The sequence below is a fragment of the Mustela putorius genome, unplaced genomic scaffold, assembly GCF_011764305.1.
Source record: "Mustela putorius furo isolate JIRA1106 unplaced genomic scaffold, ASM1176430v1.1 tig00000460_pilon_pilon_pilon, whole genome shotgun sequence".
Lineage (NCBI taxonomy): Eukaryota > Metazoa > Chordata > Mammalia > Carnivora > Mustelidae > Mustela > Mustela putorius.
Window position 1 is genome coordinate 20520117 of NW_025421389.1, and position 22367 is coordinate 20542483.

General features: G+C 50.1%; 3 protein-coding genes across 4 annotated transcripts; all 3 read right to left on the reverse strand.

Moving 5' to 3' along the window:
• Positions 1–920: 920 nt before the first annotated feature.
• Positions 921–9964, reverse strand: FOXR1 (forkhead box R1). Its single transcript, XM_004749980.3, has 6 exons — positions 9824–9964; positions 3810–3884; positions 3458–3726; positions 2977–3200; positions 1445–1683; positions 921–994 (listed from the first exon to the last, which is right to left on the reverse strand). The coding sequence occupies exons 1-6, from the start codon at positions 9882–9884 to the stop codon at positions 966–968; spliced, it is 897 nt and encodes a 298-aa protein (XP_004750037.1). The 5' UTR covers positions 9885–9964; the 3' UTR covers positions 921–965.
• Positions 9965–15296: 5332 nt separating this feature from the next.
• LOC123392195 (heterogeneous nuclear ribonucleoprotein A1-like) lies at positions 15297–16274 on the reverse strand. Its single transcript, XM_045080534.1, has one exon. The coding sequence runs from the start codon at positions 16272–16274 to the stop codon at positions 15324–15326; it is 951 nt and encodes a 316-aa protein (XP_044936469.1). The 3' UTR covers positions 15297–15323.
• Positions 16275–18066: 1792 nt separating this feature from the next.
• Positions 18067–22166, reverse strand: UPK2 (uroplakin 2). 2 transcript variants are annotated; one of them, XM_045080536.1, is made up of 7 exons: positions 22109–22166; positions 21860–21987; positions 20099–20188; positions 19495–19626; positions 19202–19340; positions 18886–18956; positions 18067–18552 (listed from the first exon to the last, which is right to left on the reverse strand). In XM_045080536.1, exons 3-7 carry the CDS (start codon positions 20172–20174, stop codon positions 18416–18418), a joined length of 555 nt encoding a protein of 184 aa, XP_044936471.1. In that variant the 5' UTR covers positions 20175–20188; positions 21860–21987; positions 22109–22166; the 3' UTR covers positions 18067–18415. The 2 variants fall into 2 exon arrangements, with proteins under 2 accessions (XP_044936471.1, XP_044936470.1); XM_045080535.1 differs by lacking the exon at positions 22109–22166 and having other exon boundaries at positions 20099–21242; positions 21860–21947.
• Between the last annotated feature and the right edge of the window lie 201 nt (positions 22167–22367).

Sequence of the window (22367 nt, forward strand, 5' to 3'; positions counted from 1 at the left end):
CTCACTCAGCCCACGAGGCTTCTCTGTATTCCCCTCTGACCTGAGGCTGGCACCTGGCCCTACCCTGGACACCAGCTCCTGCCACCAGGAAAGCACAGCAGCCTGGCTGGGATCTGAAGCCGCTAAGAACTCAATCCACGGGTGCTCTGGCTTCTGCAGGGCGTGGTGGAGAGGAACAGCAAGGGGGATGGGCCCGAATCTTGGCTCCAAGTTCCCACCCCTTGCTCAAAACAGTTAAATGGACCCTTGGGTGGCTCAGTGGGCTAAGCATCTGCCTTCAGTTCCAGGTGTGATCCCAAAGGCCTGGGATGGAGCCTCATGTCAGGCTCTCTGCTCCACAGGGTCCGGGAGCCTGCTTCTCCCTCTGCCTGCCACTCCCTCCTGCTTGTGTGCTCTCTCTGTCAAATAAGTAAGTAAAATCTTGAAAGGTTTGCCCTTTTCACTGCTCCTTCTTGGCCTGCTAGGAGGGTCTGTCTTTCCTTCAACTGCCCCACAGTGATGTCTTTCCTTAGGCTTCTTTCCACTGTTCCCAGTTGATTACAACCCCTCCTGTGAGTGGTAGGCTGCTCTGAGCTGGCATCTCCCAAGACTGTCCTCATAATCCAGAAAAATGGGAACAGCTCCAGGATCCTGAAGGGGGTTGAGTGTTTTCTTCCTTTGGGCAAAGCAGGACGTGGGCTCCCTCTGCGGGACACCAGGCCAATGGTATCCACTTCCAGCCTCAGAGCTGACCTCCACCTCCACCCTGTCCCCAGCCCCAGAGACCGACCATACACACACACACACACACACACACACACACACACACACACTTCCAGCCTCAGAGCTGACCTCCACCTCCACCCTGTTCCCAGCCCCAGAGACCGACCATACACACACACACACACACACACACACACACACACACACACCAGGCTGCTGCAGGTAACTTTAATACGGGATGGGCTGACTCCTGCTTCTTGGAGTTAAAGATCAAAGAGGAAGGGCATCACATCTGTAAGAAAAAAAAGAGTCAACAGAATCTATCCGCCCTTTGCAACTGCTGTTCCCTCAGCACAGATCATGTCACAGCAGATAATCTACTTCTCCCTCAAGGCCCAAAGGCCACTAGGTCTCCAGAAAAAGAAAAAGCCTCTTTTGCACATAACTGCTCATAGCCCGCTTCTCTCACTGTGTGGTCACCATTTCCACGGGCTATGAGGTCAACTGCACCTCAGTTGTTTCTCTGTCCTCCCTCTGGACTGCCAGGACATGCCTGTGTGGGGTGGGGTCCCATCTCGGGCAGGCACTACCCCAGGGTCTCAGGCCACTGGCATCTTCTCCCCTTCCCACAGGAGGTGCCCCCCCCCAATAGTGTGAACCAGGCTCCCTCCCTGCACACTCAGCTTTGCGCCCGACGGTCGGGTCCCCTGCCCTGGGTCCCTGGCGTGACAGGGCCTCTCACCTGGCTGGCTCATGCACTGCTGGATACTCTCCAGGCGCGTGGAGACCAGGGCGCGGGCCTCCTCGGCAAAGCGGCGGTGACCCTCCTCGGTCAGCTTCCAGAGGCAGGAGCGGGGCCGCGTGCTGGCTCCGACCTGCATGCTGACCGGCACTTTCTCAAAGCTGTCTCGGAAACAGAGGTTGTGACGGACGGTATTCTTCCAGCCTTCCGGAGCCGTCCGGAAAAAGGGGAAATGTTGTCTGTGGATAGGGAGGAATGGTCAGGAAGGGCCCAGTTCCTGGGGGAGAGGCCCTGTCTTGAGACTCCTGTTCTCCCCCAGGGGCCAGGAGCCCCAGCCCCTCTCTCACGGGGGGGAGAATGGCAAGCCGGCCTCAAAGACCAGCTCTTTGCTGACGGAACACATGGCAAAACCCGACCTGGTGTGCTGCTTGTCCAAACCCTCATCTTTTAAACCCAGTTTATTGCTCGCATTCCCAGGCTCATTTTCCTCCTTCCCTCTGAGGGCTCAGGACTGAGACTTGCAACGCGAACAGAAGAGAATCAGGCCCATCAGCTCCTGTGAGAGGAATCCAGGTCAAGGAAGGACACCACTGGTGGATTAATATTCCAAGACTCGCCCGCTAGAGGGAAAAGGTCGGGGAAGCTCCTCACACTCCTGTGTACACGACTCTCAAAGCTAAATGTGATTCAACTGGGCTCCCCTGGGAGTGTGTGGGGCAATGGCCGGCAGGACAGCCCAAAGGGAAAGCTTGCGAGACGCTGTTGGGGAAACCAGACTTTCTACTGGAAAATTCCTGACAGGAAGGATAGGAGAACTTCTGACTCAGGTGAAATTATTTTTTAAAGAACTAAGGTATAGGGGTACCTGGGTGGCTCAGTAGGTAAGCATCTGCCTCTGGCTCGGGTCATGATCCCAGGGTCCTGGGATCAAGCCCCATGTCAGGCTCCCTGCTTCTCCCTTTCCCTCTGCTGTTCCCCTGCTTGTGCTCCCTCTCCCTCTCAAATAAAGAGATAAATAAAATCTTAAAACAAAACAAAACAAAACAAAAAACCAAAAAAACAAAACAAAAAAACACAAAAAGTTGGGGGTGCCTGGGTGGCTCAGTGGATTAACTGCCTTTGGCTCAGGTCATGATCCCATGGTCCTGGGATGGAGCTGCACATCAGGCTCTCTGCTTGGCAGGGAACCTGCTCTCCCCGCCCCTGCCCCCCTGCCTACTTGTAATCCCTGTCTCAAATAAATAAATAAAATATTTAAAAACAACAACAAAAAAAAAACAATAAAAAAAACCAGGTGGATTTTTTAGATGTGAAAGAGAGTGGATGTGGATATCTTCCCGCACACAGGTTACGTGGACACACATCTGGAGACAACCCGAAGCAATGCCTGGGAAAGATGGCCTGGGAACACACTTATCCTTTCAGACCCACATGGGAAGCCAAGGCAGCAGCCCAGGACCACGGGCAGATCGGAAAGTATCAGGCCAGGGTCCCTGCCCTCCCCCCTGATAGGTACCCCCGGGGGCACATACCGAGTGAAACTGTAGATCTGTTGCACGTTGAGGCCACAGGGGGAACTGTTTCTTAATGCCAGTGCAATTAGGTGGAAGTAATTGAGGGGGGGCCGGGACCAGAGCCTCCCCTCCTGGCTGTTGGCTTGCCGGAGCCTCCGACTCTGGAGGGGGGCCCTTTTGTGAGGGGGCGGGAGAGCCACAGAGGAGCGGTCATCCTGGTCCTCGGCCTCCTCTTCTGTGAGCTAGAGGAGCACAGAGTAGGAACTGGTCCTAACTCCACGGCCTCTGCTCCGGGGGGAGTGGGGGTGGGGTGCAGTGGCAGGGAGCGGGGTAGTCTAGGGCCACCTGTCTGGGCTTCTCCCCAACCCAAGGGGGGGACGGCTGATTTCTGAACCCATTAACCCTTGGTTATCCCTAAGCAAACACCTCTCCACTGTATCATCCCGAAGCTGCCCTGCCTATAGCCCCAAGTCCTGCCCACGGGCCCAGAAATTCCTACCTCCCAGGTGCTGGGGGAAGAGGCAAACCGCTTCCGCTTCCGAGGGGGAGACTGCTCGCTGGAAGAAGGCAGCGACTCTGACTCCAAGGCTGCGGCCTCGGAGGAGCAGCTGGCATTGGCGAAGTCTTGCTCTTTGGGGGGCAGCTGAGGGGAGGGGAGTGTGCTTGGCAGATGCTCCCTCTGGCGAGGTTCTGGGACCTCCAGCTTTCCAGGGGGAAACACGATGTTGGGGTTTACCCACATCCACAGGTTGGGCTCAAGGGCTGGGCCTGTGTGGAGAGAAGGAGGTTGTGCGCCACAGCTCGCTGGCTCTGGGATCTGGCCCGAGCAGAACTTACTGCCCCCTACTCACCATCGTCATCAGGGCTGGCTGTTTTGTTCACAGGTTCTTTTGGTGGCTCAACTATTCGGAGTCTATATCTGGCAACTGACAAAAAGAAAGATAGAAGAGGGTCGAAACGTCCTAGGATTTCCACTGCTGCCCCAGGATCCTGGGCCTGGAAGTTTCTCTGGGAGATAGCTGTGGGCTCTCCCCAGGGCATGAGGACACCAAATTTGACCTCTCTGACCTTCTCATTCTCCTCACTCCACACACCCTGTGCCCCAAGAGAGCTCATGGATGCCTGTGACTTCAGCCACCATCTCTCAATTGAGGGCTTCCAAATCTTGACCTCTAGCCAGACGGCTCTGCTTGCCCATCAACAGAACTGCCTATGGGAGGTCTTTATCGGAACAAGCTATAGGCACTTCGAACTCAACATTTCTAAAACCAAACTCCATCTTCCTGCTCTTCTTCCTATGTACCTTGTCTCAGCAAGTGGCACTGCCACCTACCCAGTCCTTCAGGCCAGAAACGTGCAAGTGTTCTTGACTTCTGATCTCTTCTTTCCGGTCTAGCCACACCCAGGCAATCCCCAAGTCCAGGAGCACCTGAATGGCGTTTATGTTTCTTTGCTGCTCTATCTTTAATCCCAGGGCAGCTGGAGCATCTTCCTAGAATATCAATCCAATCTTGTCACCCTTCTACTTAAAAACTTTCTGATGGCTTTCCATGAGGGCCAAATTGAAGTTCCTTTTTTTTTTTTTTTTTAAAGATTTTATTTTCTTATTTGACAGAGAGAGAGATCACAAGTAGGCAGAGAGGCAGAAGGCGGGGGGAACAGGCTCCCTGCTGAGCAGAGAGCCTGATGCAGGGCTCGATCCCAGGACCCTGGGATCATGACCTGAGCCGAAGACAGAGGTCTAACCCACTGAGCCACCCAGGCACCCCTCATGTCTTCATTTATTCAGAACTCTTATGTCCTTAAATAGTGATTGCATCTTTCCCATGAAGGTCTAGTTCATTCTTTGATGGGTTACTTTGATTGTTACTGCAATATAATATAATATATTATTATAATATAATATAATATAATATAATTTTATTATAATATAATTTTAAATAATATAATTATTATATATTATATTATTATAATTTTAATTATAATATAATTTTTATTATTTATTATTATTATATTTTCCAGTTTCTTCAGGCTGCTATGGAGGAACAGTGTTTATTAGTATGTTGTTCTTATTACCAGCAAACTTGCTGGGCCCTTATTGGTTCTAATAATTTGCATATTGATTTCGTATAGTTTCTATCTTAACATTCTTTTTTTCTATAAATAATAGTAGTTTCGTCTTTTTCTTTCTTTCTTTTTCTACTTTTTCCTCTTTTCAGGATGCTTGGGTGGCTCAGTTGGTTAAGCATCTGCCTTTGGCTCAGGTCATGAACCCAGGGTCCTGGAATCGAGTTCTGCATTGGGCTCCTTCCTCAGTAGGGAACCTGCTCCTCCCTCTGCCTGTTGCTCCCCTGCTTGTACTCACTCTCTTTCTCTCTCTCTCTTTTTTTTTTTTTTAAGATTTTATCTGTTTGGGGCGCCTGGGTGGCTCAGTGGGTTAAGCCGCTGCCTTCGGCTCAGGTCATGATCTCAGAGTCCTGGGATCGAGTCCCACATCGGGCTCTCTGCTCAGTGGAGAGCCTGCTTCCCTCTCTTTCTCTCTGCCTGCCTCTCCATCTACTTGTGATTTCTCTCTGTCAAATAAATAAATAAATAAATATCTTTAAAAAAAAAAAAAGATTTTATCTGTTTGACAGAGAGAGAGATTACAAGTAGGTGCAGAGGCAGGCAGATAGAAAGGGAGAAGCAGGCTCCCTGCTGAGCAGAGAGCCCAACGTGGGGCTCAATCCCAGGACCCTGGAATCATGACCCGAGCTGAAGGCAGAAGTTTCAACCCACTGAGCCACCAAGGTGCCCCACTCACTCTCTTTCTCACTCTCACAAATGAATAAAAATCTTAAATAAAAAAAAAGAAAGAAAGAAACACCTGTATTTTTCCTCTTTTCAAATACTATGTTGAACATTATTAGTAACGTAATGGGAATCCTTTCTAATTATTGAGTTCTCCAATAAGTATAACCTCATTTTCCAGATAAAAACCTAGATTCAACTGCCATGTGACGACACTCATTGGGCCTGGGGCGGGGCGGGGGGAGATGGAAATAGTTCCCCCTAATCCTGAGGAGCCAGCATAGTGCTGAGCCCATAGCTCTAATACACACTTGATGTGCTTCTAGCCTGCCACGTATTCATCCATCCAGTTAAGCTGAGCTCCTCCCATTTGCCCGGCAGTGAACAAGACAGACCTGGAGATAGGCCTTAAGCAAAGTAATTATGATAAAATGTGTGTTATGTTTGGACAGGCGGTCAGAGAAGGCCTATTTTACAAAGATGTTTAAACAGAAACAGGATGGGGGCACGTGGATTTTTCAGTCGGGGGAGCATCCAACCTCGTGATTTTGGCTCAGATCATGATCTCATGGGTCAAGGGAAGGAGGTGCACATCAGGCTCGGTGCTCAGCGGGGGGTCTGCTTGAGGTTCTCTTCCTTCCCCCTCTGCCCCTTCCCCCACTCACTCACACTCCCCCTCTCTCAAATAAGTAAATCTTTTAAAAAACCAGAAACATAATGGGTAACTAGCCATTAACTAGGGCAGGAGGAAGAGGAAAGAGTGTTTCTGGCAAAGATAACGGCTTGTGGGAAGGCCTGGGATCTCGAGTGTGGTGTGTCGGAGATAAGGAGAGAGCCTGGGAGGAATGACGACACTGATGAGGAGCTAGGGCCTTGCAGACTATCTCAAGGAACTTCAGTTTGGGGGCACCTTGATGGCTCAGTGGGTTAAAGCCTCTGCCTTCGGCTCGGGTCATGATCCCAGGGTCCTGGGCTCTCTGCTCGGTGGAAAGCCTGCTTCTTCCTTTCTGCCTGCCTCTCTGCCTACTTGTGATCTCTGTCTGTCAAATAAATAAATAAAATATTTAAAAAAAAAAGATTTTATTTATTTATTTGAGAGAGAGAGACAGTGAGAGAGAGCATGAGCGAGGAGAAGGTCAGAGGGAGAAGCAGACTCCCCATGGAGCTGGGAGCCTGATGCGGGACTCGATCCCGGGACTCCAGGATCATGACCTGAGCTGAAGGCAGTCGTCTAACCAACTGAGCCACCCAGGCGTCCCAAATAAATAAAATCTTAAAAAAAAAAATCTGTCCTACCAGAAGTTTCCTCTGTCTCAGTATGAGGCCACTCCATCCTTTTACTTAACCAGCCAAAACTTTGAAGGAATCATGTTCTAATCTCTCTTTCTTATACTATGCCTTCTCTGCCACCACCCTGACCCTCCAGCCTACCACCAGCTCTTGTCTGGACTACAGTAGTAGCCTAGTCTACTAGCTTCTTATCTCCACATTCAACACATCAGCCACAGTGATATAGATCATGCAGGATCAGTTACATAATTTGCAGGGCCCAGTGCAAAATGAAGGGTTCTTTGTTCAAAAATTAAAAATCTGGGGCGCCTGGGTGGCTCAGTGGGTTAAGGCCTCTGCCTTCAGCTGAGGTCGTGGTCCTGGGGTCGAGCCCCACATCAGGCTCTCTGCTCGGCAGGGAGCCTGCTTCCCTCTCTCTCTCTCTGCTGCCTTTCTTGCCTACTTGTGATCTCTGTCAAATAAATAAATAAAATCTTTAAAAAAAAAAAAAAAAGAATAGGGGCGCCTGGGTGGCTCAGTGGGTTAAGCCTCTGCCTTCAGCTCAGGTCATGATCCCAGGGTCCTGGGATCGAGCCCCGCATCGGGCTCTCTGCTCAGCAGGGAGCCTGCTTCCTCCTCTCTCTCTGCCTGCCTCTCTGCCTACTTGTGATCTCTGCCTGTCAAATAAATAAATAAATAAAATCTTTAAAAAAAAAAAGAATAAAAAAATTAAAAATCTTAAGACACTGAAAGCAGAGCATCAAACTAAGTACCAGCCACCTATGCAACTACACACCCTCGGGAATCATTGTCACTCCTTGGCTAAGAACCTTTCAACCATGCTACAACTTATTCAAAGTCAACCCTACATCCTTAAAGTGGCACATGGGCTCTTCCAGATCTTTGTTCCACATCCTGTGAACTGCCCTCTGTATATGATTTTGATACAGCTTCACTGGTCTCTTTCCTGTGCCTCAAACACCCCAGGAATATTGCCTCCTTAGGACTTTTGTCCTGACTATTTCTTCTGCCTGAGAAACTTTTCTTCTAAATATCCTTTTGGCTCACTGTCTTACCTTCTTCAACCCTCTGCTCCAATATTATGTTCTCAAGAAAGCCCAACCTGATGACCCTACTTAAAACTGTGGCTGCCACCACCTCAACCCACAGCCACCACCATTTCCGAGCCCTCTTACTGTGTCCTTTTTCCCCATCTTAGTTGTCACTTTATACCATACTATATATTTTTTATGTGGATTGTCTGTCTGCCCCCAGTAGAATGTAAGCTTCATTTAGACTTGTCTGTTTCACTCATTATGTATTACCAGTGTCTAGAACATCGTCTGGCAAATTGGAGGTGCTCAATAAATATTTCTTACTCAGGGGCGCCTGGGTGGCTCCGTGGGTTAAAGCCTCTGCCTTCAGCTCAGGTCATGATCCCAGGGTCCTGGGATCGTGCCCCACATTGGGCTCTCTGCTCAGCAGGGAGTCTGCCCCCCCCCCGCACCTGCCTCTCTGCCTGCTTGTGATCTCTAATAAATAAATAAAAATCTTTAAATATTTCTTACTCAACAAAAACTTTGGAATTCATTAGCATTACTTAAGGAGGCAGAGAGCTGGAGACAATATAAGTCTTCATTAGCAAGGAGAACTAAAATGCAAAAGGTAGCATACACAGATGGTAGAATACCACCCAGCCATCAGAAATAAGGAACCACATCTTCATTCAGCAACCAGAATAGCTCTCAAAAACATTTGAGTAAACAGGGGCGCCTGGATGGCTCAGTTGGTTAAGCGACTGCCTTCAGCTCAGGTCATGATCCTGGAGTCCCAGTATCAAGTCCCACCTCAGGCACCCTGCTCAGCACAGAGTCTGCTTCTCCCTCTGACCTTCCTCCCTCTAGTGCTCTCTCTCTCTCAAATAAATAAAATCTTAAAAAAATAATAACAATAGTGCGAGTAGGCCAAGAAAAAAAAAAAAAGAGAGAGAATAAGCATTTAGTAAATTAAGGTCATCTCTACACAGAAAATAACGTTAAATAGTTCTCAAAGATACACCTATTAAAGATATTAAAACAATTAGGGTAGATACAGGGGAGTGTGGGAGGTGAGGGAAGGTGGGGTGAGGGCGTGGGGGGTGCACTGAAGGGGGACAATGGACTGATCCAAGCACCTTGCCCGAACAGATAGCAATAATGTACCACAAACTAGGAGGTGATACCTCCACTCTCTGCCCCTGAGGTCCCAAGAAAAGTCCTCTTTTTAAAGACCCTGAGGTCAACCATTGGTTCAGCAAATACTGAGCGCCTCTAGGTGTCAGCCAATGTACTAAGAGGGGGGCTACAGCCTGGAACAAAACTGTTAACTTTAAAAAAAAAAAACAGAACAATGAGGGAAATGTGTGGTGTGCCAAATGGCGGTAGGCGCCATGGGAAAAGGGCCGCCGTGAGGCCTAGAAGGTTCTGGGACTGGGTGGAGGTGGCAGGCGGCAGGCTGGCGAATGGATGCCCGGGTGGGACCCACTGCCCGCAGAGGGGGTTCTCCGTGGAGGCCTCCTTGCCCGAGGTGGGGTGAGGTGAGGTGGGGTGAGGTGGGGTGGGGTGGGGCGGGGAAGGGGCGGGGAGGGGGCGCGGGCTCAGCGGAGGGGCGAGGGCCCGCAAAACCGCACCGGGCTCCAGGTTGGCCCGCGGGACAAGAGGTGGGGGCGGGGGGGGGGCGGGGGGGGGGCGGGGGCGAGTGCCCCTGCGCCCCGCGAGGACACCCTGGCCGCCCGCCGCGCCCCTCCCCCACGGCCCGGCGCACTCACGGTTCTGCTCCGCCGGGGGCAGGTGCGCGGTGGTGAAGGCCAGAAAGGACTCATTGCCCATGTCCCAGTCCAGCAAGCCCGGGACCTGGCCATGGAGGCTGGCCCAGAGGTCGTGGTGTTGGAGTTTTAGGTCCACCTTCAGAGAGAGGAGAGGTCGCCCGGCAGGGGGTGGGATACTGGAGACACTGAGGCTGAGGCCTCGCCCCACTTCCTCAGAGCCCGGGCTCGGATCCGGTTAGTTGGCGCCGGCTCAGGTGTGGAGAGTCCTCAATTTGACGCCTTTAATCGTCTCTGGCCTGCACCGGCTTCTCTCTGCGACCTCGCTCTTCAACTCCTACACTTTCTTTTGGGGGCTTGGGGGTCCTGAAGGGAGGGATCCCGGGCCGTCTTCCCGCTCTGCATTTGCACGGAGCTCTTCCTGTGTTTGGTAAGTTTCCCTACCACCACCCCTGATGAACCACCCCGGCATCGCATCAATAGTTACTTTTAGAGGTTCTGATAGATTCTGCGGCTTATCCAAGATCTCACCCATAGTACTTGGTGGAGATAGGATTGGAAGGTGGGGTTTTCTTGGGGTTTTTTTTTGGGGGGGGGAGGGGGTTGAGATTTTATTTAGGGGCGCCTGGGTGGCTTAGAGGTTAAGGATGTGCCTTTGGCACGGGCTCCCTGACCAGCCGGGAGTCTATTTCACCCCCTACTTCTCCCCTCCCTCCCCCACTCCACCCCTGTGCTCGCGTGCTCTCTCTTTCTCAAATAAATAAGATCTTTTAAAAAATAAATTTAAAAATAAAGATTTTATTTATTTGTCAGAGAGAAAGAGAGCACAAGCAGGAGGAGCTGCAGGCAGAGGAAGAAGCAAGCTCCCCACTGAGCAAGGAGCCCCATGCGGGACACCATCCCAGGAGCCTGGGATCATGACCTGAGCTGAAAACCGACTGAGCCACCCAGGAGTCCCAGGAGGGTGTTTTGTTTTGTTGGTTTTAAAAGATTGTATTTATTTGAGAGAGAGAGAGAGAAGAGAGAGCGAGCGAGAGCGCGAGCGCACAGGGTGTGGGGACCGCGACAGAGGGAGAAGCAGACTCCCTGCAGAGCAGGGACCCCAAGGCAGGACTCCATCCCAGGATCCTGACTGGGATGCCAAATGGGACCCTTGGGATCATGACTTGAGCTGAAGGCAGTCGCTTAACTGATTGAACCACCCAGGTGTCCTAAAATTTGGTTTTTAATCATTTCAAATTTACAGAAAAATCCCAAGAACAGTATAAAAATTCTTGTATATCTGAATCCTATAATCCACTAATGACACCAAGTATTAATATTTTATCACATTTTAGTTTTTCACTCTGTAAAAAAGACATTTATTGTAATTTTTCTGAACTAAGGGTAATTTGCAGACATAATGCCCTTTACCCATAAATACTTCATTGGTTATTTCCTAAAAACAGGGATATTGGCATATATAACCAGAAAGCCCAAAATGAAACCTTTATCAAAATCAGAAAACTTAACATTGAGTCAATACTATATTTAACATACAGATGCTATTCAAATTTCACTAATTGTCCCAACGACGTCCTTTATATAAGTTAGCTCCCTGGTCTAGGATCCGGTTCAGGCTCACGCAGTGCATTTCATCTTCAAGTCTTTTGTCCTCCTTTCATCCCAAGCAGTTTCTCAGCCTTTTAAATCTTTCATAACATTGACATTTTGGGAAGAGTATAGGACATTTATTTTGTAGAATGTCCCTCAGTTTAGGTCTGTCTGATGTCTGCTCATAATTAGAATTGTGCATTTGGGGCAAGAATATCACACGAGAGAGGCTGCCTCCTTCTCAGTAACTCACACCAAGAGGCACACGATGTCAGTGTGTCTCATTATTAGTGATGTTAACTTCAACCACTTGGTTTAGTGGTAGCCACCAGGTTTCTTTTTTTTTTTAATTTTTTTTTTTAAGATTTTATTTATTTACTTGACAGAGAGAGATCACAAGTAGGCAGAGAGAGAGAGAGAGAGAGAGAGAGGAGGAAGCAGGCTCCCTGCTGAGCAGAGAGCCCAAAGCGGGACTCCATCCCAGGACCCTGAGATCATGACCTGAGCCGAAGGCAGCGGCTTAACCCACTGAGCCACCCAGGTGCCCACCACCAGGTTTCTTGAGGGTAGTTATCCTCTCTCTCTCTCTCTCTCTCTCTCTCGTAATTAGTAAGTAATTTGTGGGGAGATACTTTGATCTAGAATCCTGTTCCTTAGGATGCCTGGCTGGCTCAGTCAGTGGAGCATGTGACTCTTGATCTCAGGGTTGTGAGTTCGAGCCCCACCTTGGGTGGAGGGATTACTTAAATAAATAAAATTTTATTTTAAAAAAATAAATAAGGGCACCTGGGTGGCTCAGGGGGCTGGGTGTCTGCCTTCAGCTCTGGTCATGATCCCAGGGTCCTGGGATCTAGTCCCGTTTTGGGCTCCCTGCTCAGCAGGGAGCCTGCTTCTCCCCTTCCTTCTGCTGCTCCTCCTACTTGTGCTCTCTCACTTTGTCAGGTAAATAAATAACATCTTAAAAGAAATAAAAAATAGGGGCGCCTGGGTGGCTCAGTGGTTAAGCCGCTGCCTTTGGCTTCAGTCATGATCCCAGAGTCCTGGGATCGAGCCCCGCATCAGGCTCTCTGCTCAGTGGGGAGCCTGCTTCCTCCTCTCTGTCTCTGCCTGCCTCTCTGCCTACTTGTGATCTCTGTCTGCCAAATAAATAAATAAAATCTTTAAAAAAAAATAAAAAATAAAATCTTGCTCTTGAAAAAAAAAAAAAAAAACAAACACAAAAAAAATCTAGTCCTCACCAAGCTTAGGCCCATTAATTCTAGTATCCATTTATGATCCTGCCTGAATCAATCATTACTATCATGGGTGTAAAATCATGATTTCTCTAAATCTATCATTTCTTTCCCATTTATTTAACTGACATTCTATTGCAAGGAAGAGCTTTTCTGTATCTCATATATATTTTTAAAGATTTATTTATTTATTTTGAGAAAGAGAGAGAGATCACAAGTGGGAGAGGTAGGAAGAGGAGAGAGAAGTCCAAGCAGATTCCCTGCTGAATGAAGAGGCTGATACAGAGCTTGATTCCAGGATCATGAGATCCTGACCAGAGCTGAAACCAAGAGTTGGAGGCTTAATCAACTCTATCACCCAGGTGTCCCTATTTTTTAAAAAGAGATTTTATTTTATTTTTTTAATATTTTATTTATTTAAGAGAGAGAGCATGAGTTGGAAGGAGGGGTAGAGGGAGAGAGAGAAGCAGACTCCCTGCTGAGCAGGGGGCTAGCTAGTGCAGGGCTCGGTCCTAGGACCCTAAGACCATGACCTGAGCTGAAGGCAGATGGTTGATGAACCGAGCCACCCAGGCACCCCTATTTATTTGTTTTTTTTAACTCCAAGAGGTAGAGATTTTATTTTTAAGTAACTTCTACACCCAACATGGGGCTTGAACTTATAACCTTGAGGTCAAGAGTTGCATGCTCCCCCAGCTGAGCCAGCCAGGCGTTCCCTTATCTCATACTTGTTTGTTTATTGTCTGTATGGACCCAAAGGATTCTTAGAGTGGATTATTTGTAATTATTAATAATAACAACTTATTGGGGTGCCTGGGTGGCTCAGTGGGTTAAGCCTCTGCCTTCAGCCCAGGTCATGATCTCAGAGTCCTGGGATCAAGCTCCACATTGGGCTCTCTGCTCAGTGGGGAGACTGCTTCCCCCCCACCCTGCCTGCCTCTCTGCCTACTTGTGATCTCTGTCAAATAAATAAATAAAATCTTTAAAAAATTTTTAACAACTTATTATAATTGTTATAAAATTTTATAATTATAAAATTGTCCCAGATTTGGCCAGTGGGTGAACTAGCCCCCTTTGGTTCCTCTGTGCATCCTGGATTCCCTATCAGAGCCTATGCACTCTGTACTACACTGCCTGTGGCTTGTCTAATGGTCCAGAAACTGAGTACCTAGCATATAGTAGACCCTCGATAAATTAATAAATTTATAAATAAATAAATTTAGTTTTTTCAACTAAAGTGAAAACAACAGCTTCCCTTTTGAAAATTTGCTAGACTCTACCTTTATTATCTCTAACAGTAATTCTAAGGCTAATTTCTCTAATTGTAAAAATAATTTGTGTTCGGTGTGCCTAGCTGGCTCAGTGGGTAGAGCATGAGACGCTTGATCTCGGGTTGTGCGTTCAAGCCTCATGTTGGTTGTGGAGACTACTTAAAAAAAATAAAATAAGGAGGAGGCACCTGGGTGGCTCCTCAGTTGGTGAAGCGTCTGCCTTCAGCTCAGGTCAAGATCCCAGGGTCCTGGGGGGATGCCTGGGTGGCTGCCTTCGGCTCAGGTCATGATCCCAGGGTCCCGGAATCAAGTCCTGCATTGGGCTCCCTGCTCAGCAGGGAGCCTGCTTCTCCCTCCTCTGTCTGCTGCTCTCCTTGCTTGTGCTCACTCGCTGGCTCTCTCTCTCTCTCTGACAAATAAATACATTTAAAAATATTTTTAAAAATCTGAAAAAACAAAAAAGATCGCAGCATCCTGAGATTGAGCCCTGCATCAGGCTCCCTGCTCCACCGGGAGCCTGCTTCTCCTTCTTCCACTGCCTGTTGTTCTACCTGCTTATTCTCTCTCTCTCTCTCTCTCTGCGTCAAATAAATAAATAAAATATTTTTTAAAAAACTGAATAAAGGGGACATCTTGGTGGCACAGTGGGTTAAGCCTCTGCCTTTGGCTCAGATCATGATCCCAGGGTCATGAGATCAAGCCCCACATCGGGCTCTCTGCTCAGCAGAGAGCCTGCTTCTCTCTTTCCCTCTGCCTCTGCTCTGCCTACTTCTGCTCTCTATCTCTCTGTCAAATAAATAAATAAATAAAATCTTAAAAAAAAAAAAACTGAGTAAGGGGTGCCTGGGTGGCTCAATGGGTTAAGCTTCTGCCTTCGGATCAGGTCATGATCTCAGGGTCCTGGGATCGAGTCCCGCATCAGGCTCTCTGCTCAGCAGGGAGCCAACTCTCCCCTCTCTCTCTCTGCCTGCTTCTGCCTGCTTGTGATCTCTGTGTGTCAAGTAAATAAATAAATAATAAAAGACTGAATAAAAAGTTATTGTAATGCATCTACTTTTTTTTTTTTTTAAAAAGACACATTTATTCAGCGTCATGATCAGACTATTACATTTAGCAATCAACAGCATGGGTGCAAAAAAAAAAATCTACATTAAAACCCTTTGTTGGAATGCTTTACACTTTCCACAGAATAGAAACTAAAATAACCTGTTATACAATTAGTCACAAATACAGTCCTCGAGTTTTTTTGCCCATACACATGAGTATTGTCTAAAACATGTCTTCTTTGTAGCAGCTAGGCCCTGCCACCACTGTGCTTGGCTGAGTTCACAAATCTGTTGTAACCTGTAGCTTCCCTGTCACTTCTCTGGCTCTCCTCTCCTGCTAAGCTTTGTTTCCTGGCAGGAATTAAAACCTTCTGCCACTGCCATAGCTGCTGCTGCTGCTGGAACCACCATAGCCACCTTGGTTTCGTGGTTTGGCGAAGTATTGGCTTCCACCACCATGAGGGCCAGAGCTTCTGCCTCCAAAATTGCCTCCTTTCATGGGTCCAAAATTTGAGGATTGATTGTTGTAATTGCCAAAATCATTATAGCTTCCGCCACCTCCAAAGTTGCTTCCATCATTACCAAATCCGTTATAGCCATCCCCACTGCCACCATATCCACCACCACCTCGACTGCCACCAAAGCCACCTCGACCACTGAAGTTTCCTCCGCGACCAAAGTTGTCATTCCCACCAAAACCACCTCCACGACCACCACCAAAGTTTCCAGAACCACTTCGACCTCTTTGGCTGGATGAAGCACTAGCCATCTCTTGCTTAGAGAGCGCTTTCCTTACTTCACAGTTGTGGCCATTCACAGTATGGTATTTTTGAATGACAATCTTGTCTACAGAATCATGGTCATCAAATGTTACAAAAGCAAAACCCCTCTTTTTGCCACTGCCTCGGTCAGTCATGATCTCAATCACTTCGATTTTCCCATACTGTTCGAAATAATCTCTTAGATGATGTTCTTCAGTGTCTTCTTTAATGCCACCAACAAAAATCTTTTTCACAGTTAAGTGGGCACCAGGTCTTTGAGAATCTTCTCTTGAGACAGCCCTCTTTGGTTCCACAACTCTTCCATCCACCTTGTGTGGCCTTGCATTCATGGCTGCATCCACCTCCTCCACAGTGGCATAGGTGACAAACCCAAAGCCTCTGGAGCGCTTGGTGTTCGGATCTCTCATTACCACACAGTCCGTAAGTGTTCCCCATTGCTCAAAATGGCTCCTCAGACTCTCATCGGTTGTTTCAAAGCTCAGACCTCCGATGAAGAGCTTCCGCAGCTGTTCAGACTCTGACTTAGACATGATGGCGGTGGGAGGGTAGACTTTAATGATGCTTACTCGGCGGCGTCCACAGGCAGAAAGCTGCATCTACTTTTTAATAGGCCTTTTCAAATCAGTCTACCATTTAAGACGGTTTATCTGCCTGCTACTCCCCCTGCTTGTGCTCCCTCTCCCTCTCAAATAAATAAAGTCTTTTTTAAAGATTTTATTCATTTATTTGACAGAGAGACACAGTGAGAGAGGGAATAAAAGCAGGGGGAGTGGGAGAGGGAAAGGTAGGCTCTCTACAGAGTAGGGAGCCCGATGTGGGACTTGATCCCAGAACCCTGGGGTATGATCTAAGCCAAAGGCAGACATTTAACCAACAGAGCCACCCAGGCACCCAACACTTACCACACTTTTTATTTAACTTATTTACTCGTTCACATTTTTGGAAATCTGTTTTTTGCATTGAGTTCCACATAAACCCCATGAAGGAGGAACAATGCCTTGCTACATTTTATTCCTAGCCCTTCTAGTAGTGCCTGGTACATAATAAATGCTCAGTTAATGTTTGTTGAATGAATAAATACTGTTGTTCCTCTCTTCCATTGCCTTTGTCTCCCAGGCTCTTGGGTTGCTCTAGAAAGGGGTTGTTAAGGCCATTGTTCCAGCATCTTCTATGTTTGTTGTTTTTTATTGTTTTTACAATTTTTGGCACTTTCCCAGTCCCCACCTTTTCTTCAAGGGACTGTACTTTCATTCATTCATTTGTTCACTTATTCAACAAGTATTTACTGAGTACCCACTATGCCCCCAGCACTGTGGAACACAGGTACTGCAGGCCCTTGGGAACAAAATGACTGCTCTTGGGAACATACAGTCTACTGGGAAAGAAAACAGAATAACCACATAAACATAATTATAAACCAGAGTAATGCTATGAAAGACAGGATAGGGGAACCTAGTGAGGGGATGGAGGTCAGAGGCTTCCCTGGAGGTGGGTTACCTATGCAATTGGTGTGGGGTGGGGTTGGGGGCAGTCATAAGAGCAAGTCAGGCATATGGAATAAGCTGTGCAAGAGCCCTGAGGCAAGAAGGAACACAGGATATTGGAGGGAACATGGTGGAGCTGTGAGGGGAAAGACGAGGGCTGGTCTTGAAGATCACCTTAAAGATCCTGTACTTCCTGGGACGCCTGGGTGGCTCAGTTGGTTGAGCAGCTGCCTTCGGCTCAGGTCATGATCCCGGAGTCCTGGGATCGAGTCCCGTGTCCGGCTCCTTGCTCGGCGGGGAGCCTGCTCCTCCCTCTGCCTCTGCCTGCCATTCTGTCTGCCTGTGCTCGCTCTCTCGCTCTCTCCCCCTCTCTCCCTCTGATAAATAAATAAAATCTTTAAAAAAAAAAAAAAGATCCTGTACTTCCTCTAAGATCAATACAAAAGTTACTGATCCTGGGACGCCTGGGTGGCTCAGTTGGTTAAGCAGCTGCCTTCAGCTCGGGTCATGATCCCAGCCTCCTGGGATGGAGTCCCACATCGGGCTCCTTGCTCAGCAGGGAGCCTGCTTCTCCCTCTGCCTCTGCCTGCCATTCTGTCTGCCTGTGCTCGCGCTCTCTCCCTCTCTCTCTGACAAATAAATAAATAAAATCTTTAAAAAAAAAAAGTCACTGATCCTTACAAGGGACATGTATTGGAAAGGGGACCACTCCTGCTCTTTTCCCTCAGTGACCAGCTGCTCTGGGTTGTGGGGCAGGGAGGGGATGGGGAGCATCTGCTGCCTAAGGAGGATTCTCTTACCCCCAGGTGGAGCCCATAGAAGGGAAACACAGGGCAGATGTGGTGTCAGACTTTATTGAGGGGATTTCTGTTACTGACGAAAGGGTGAATTGTTGGGGGGGGGGTGAGATTAAAGAGGAGAAGTGGGAGGAGCGTCAGTTCTGACAGGAGTGGGCTGAGGGGATTATAGGGAGTGGGGGGAGGGGAGGCACCAGGGACCTAGGGGAGGGCAGAGGGAGGAAAAGGCTCCAGTGAGAGGGGGCAGGGAGGAGAGGTGAAGGCCCCTTAGAAGCCATGGTTGAGGACTGGGAGCAGGTAGTCTTTTCAGCAGAGGAGGCAGGCACCCAGGCTGGGGAAATGGAAAGGGTCCCAGACCTCATGGAGGCCTGCTGCCTGGCGCTGGCCTCCTCACTTCCGGGCACCCAGGGCCAACGCGATGATGAAGCCCACCACCAGCAGGAACATGGCGACAGACAGCAGCACTGTGATGACCACCATGCCCCCCGTCCGGGCCATTCCCAGTCCAATGGATTCCACCTTCCTTCCTGTCAGAAGAGGCAGGGGAGGCCTTGGTGGGCAGGAGGAGCCCCTGTCCCAACCTGAGGCTCTCTGGCTCACCCAGATTTCCTTCATCCATTTATTCAACCAACCAGTCAGCTGAGCCACACATTCATCACGTAAACGTTTATGAAGCATCTCCTGTGTTGGCCACTGAGGACACAGAAGCTAATTGGACACGATCCCTACCCACAGAGAACCTTTAGTTTATGAGATGAGTCGACTGGCAGTTAAAAGGCCAAGGGCTCAGGGCTAGGATACAGGTACACAAAGAAGCTAAGGGAGCCCAGGGAAGATTTGGAGGGCCCTGATTTACTTACGAGGAAGTGTGGACATTGGGATCTCTCTACTGGACTCAGTGGATGTCCCCTTCGTCACTAGGTAGGAAATGCTTTTGTGGAGAGGTTTGGGAGAGAGAGGAGAGACTCCTCAGTGATTATCTGGGATTTGGGAAGAGAGGGAGAGAGCCCAGGCCTCCCCCTTCCTAGCCGTGCCTTCCTCTAGGCTCTTGATCCCTTCAGCCGTATCCTTACTTTCTTACCCCAAACTGACCAGATCCCTCCCCACCAGCAAATGTCAGGACCCATCTTCTCTCCCTGCACCCCCTCCCACAGGTGCCCTGGATCTGGGACCTACTAGTATTTGGTTCCTGGCACGAGGTCTGTCACCTGGTATGCGCTGAGCCGGGTGACTGTGAAGCCGGCCCCGCTGTCCACCACACTCACCAGCTCCCTGCGCCCACGGCATGGAGGCACCACGAAGCTAGATTTCACCACTGGGCAGCAAGTTGGGGGTGAAGTATGGAATATGAAATATGGGTGGCCCAGGAGAAGGGTTATAGGAAGGCAGGAGCTGGGGAAGGGGTGCGGATGGTGTCCTGGGTAGGGTCTCTGGGGATCAGGGGGCCACCCTGGGAGGGGGTAGCAAACCTTGGCTGTCATTGGCTCTCCGGACCATGAGTGTGGCATTGCCCCCTGTGAGGTGACAAGGGGGCAAGGCAACCAGCAGGCTCTCCGTTAGTGCGGGGGACAGCAGACCGGAGATGCTTGAGATGTTGAAGTCTGCTGGGGGGCCAAGAGGGAGTTCGAGCTGGGGCAACCAATCCCCTTCCCCACCATTAGATGGGGCCCTGACCCCTGGGGGCCATGTCTAAGGATGCAGACGCCTCCTCTTCCACTCTGCCACGCGTGGGCAGAACACAGGCCTTTGCTCATCTGACCACCAGGTGGCAGGCTTGGGCTGCAGAAGCTGGGCTGTCCACCAGCGTCCAGGCTCTGGATGCCAGTAGGGGGCGGCCACCAACCTTACCGGGATTCTTAGCCTGGGGCCCTTTCCCACACCTCTCTGCCTCCCGGGTTTGGAAGAGGACCAGGAGTGTGCTTTGAGCTCAGTGACGGATGCCTGGTCACTGCCATCACCGGCCCCCCACCCCAAACTGGCCAGACCAGCTCCTCTTCGAGGGCCCCGAAGGCACAGTGCCTCCTGCGCTGGATGCAGAGTCCCTCCCCACACCCCACCAGAGATGGCAGAGACCTGAAGCCCCCAGGGCCAGGACAGTCAGCAGAATCAGGATCAAGGGCCAGGTCCGGACGGGCAGCAGGGATGCCATAGCTGGGCCGGGAGCTAGAACAGGAGCTGGCTGGCTGTGGCTTCCAGAGGCAAGTGAGGCCAGGCCCCTGCGGTGGCTGATTTTGTCTTGGGGTGGGAGTGGCTGGAGGGGAATCCAGTCCAACCTGCCCTTTGGGCCCTACAGCCTCAGGGCAGGCCCCCCAGACAGGTTTTTCAGGCCAGAAGTGGGGATGCCCTAGCTGGATCTTGCCGGCTTAGTCAGCTGCAGAGGGGCTGGGTTATTAAGGTGGGGGTGGAAATCACCCCTTCCCCTAGAACTCCCACATATTAGGGCCTGAGCATTCCTGCCTGCACGTGCCTCTGGAAGTGTGGCCTGTTGAGGATGGCTCCCCACAGATGTGGGGAGCCTTCCAGAAGGGCAGCAAGTTCTGAGATTGTCCTAGTGTGCAAGAAGAGGAGATGAGTGCTGAGGGGCCCCAGACAGGGCCTTCGACGAGCAAGGATGGGAGGGAAACTGAGGCTGGTAGTAGGGGATGGGGGCAGCAGAGCCAAGGGTTCCAACTCACGGAGGCCAGTGAGGCCCAGACACTGCTGTTCGGGGAGAAGCAGAGGGGTGTCCGTGCCAGGGAGTGTGTGGGAGTCAAAGTCCTCTGGAGGGGCCAAGAGATGCTAGGGAAGACTTTCAGAGAAACAGGAGAGGGGGGCACCAGCCCTGTCCTGTAGAGAAGGGCAGTCAGCCTCAGTCGGCACCATTGTCAAACTGATGGAGAATGGAGGAGAGAGAGACTTGGCAGGAGAAAATAAAAAGACACACAACCCCTCTGACTACATCCCCCACCCCTGGGCTCAACCAGACAGAAGCGAGAGAGGAGTTGGGGAAAGGGAGGAGAGATGAGGAGAAAGTCCTCGCAATGGGCACAGGGCATGGGCCACCATACTTCTCATTCTGGCCACTGTGGGCTGTCCATGTCACTGGCTCTCTTTTGTAGGTGTGGAAACAGACTCAGAGGGAGACTTTGCTAGGAGGGACCGAGAGCTACATCCCTGAAGGTTGTCTGGACGCCATGAACCATTCTCTCTTCCCCAGTCCCAGAGAAGGGCCAGGGTCCTGTAAGGAAGTGGGGTGGGGGGTGGGGGGCTATGTCCTTACCCCCATGATGGGAGGGGGAGCTTCAAAGCTGGAGTGCTAGCATGGGGTGACTGTGAGGCTAGAACTCATGGACCCAAACAGAGGGTAGGAGGCTCTCAGACCATCTCTGGTCCACATTTCCGGGGCTGATTTATCACTAAGGATCTCACTGAGAGGAAGGTTCTGATTCAGTGGGTCTGAGGTGAAGCCTGAAAGTCTACATTTCTAATAAGCTTCCAGGTAACGTCAACTGCCTCGTCTGAGAGGCCCAGACTGAATTACCACATGCTCTGTGCTGTGCCCCTTACACACACACACACACACACACACACACACACACACAAGCAACGGATCCTCTTTGGAGGAGATAAGGGGCAGATGTGTTTTTCCCAGTCTCTCAGGACAGGCTGCCTTGGGGTGAGGAATTGAATTCTGTTTTTTCTGGGCCTTGGCTTTTGTCTGCCTACCACCATCCTACAAACCGAAAGAGGACTGTTTGCACATTGCGGAGAACTTTGGAGAGAGGGAACAAAGTAGGTGCTGGCATCCTAGGGGTGAGGGGATCTTCCTGGTGCTCTTGAAATCCCATCACTGACCTGGAAGGATGTGGACCCTGGGGCTGGGGAAGTATCTCTTCCAGTCCCAAACCAGGAAGCAGAAAGGAGGGGGGCAGGTTAAGTGCAGGCTGGGTTGTCTTGGTTCCACACCACAGTCCACACCCCATCTGAAATTAGGAGTGGGACAGAGTGGGGTAGGGCAGGGCAGAGCTCTGCCCGGATTTTAAAGGGCTAACAAGGCCCTGTGCCTTTAAGCCTTCCCTTTTCCCTCCAGCCCCCCTTCCCTACCCCAGCCCTCCCCAGGTTTCTGGAGGAACTGAGAGTTGCGTCTTCTCCCTGCCCTGCCCAGCTGCTCACTGGCTGCTCTGGAGGCTGTGCTTTGCGGTCTCCATGGAAACCATTAGTTGCTAAGCAACTGGAGCATCATCTGTGCTGAGCTCTCGCATCTAATTATCCCATCACAGCGGCCGAGAAGGGTTTGGGGAGCTGCAAGGAGGGGGAGGCCAAGCGCAGGAGCAAGAGGATAACTCTTTTAGCAAAGCAGATT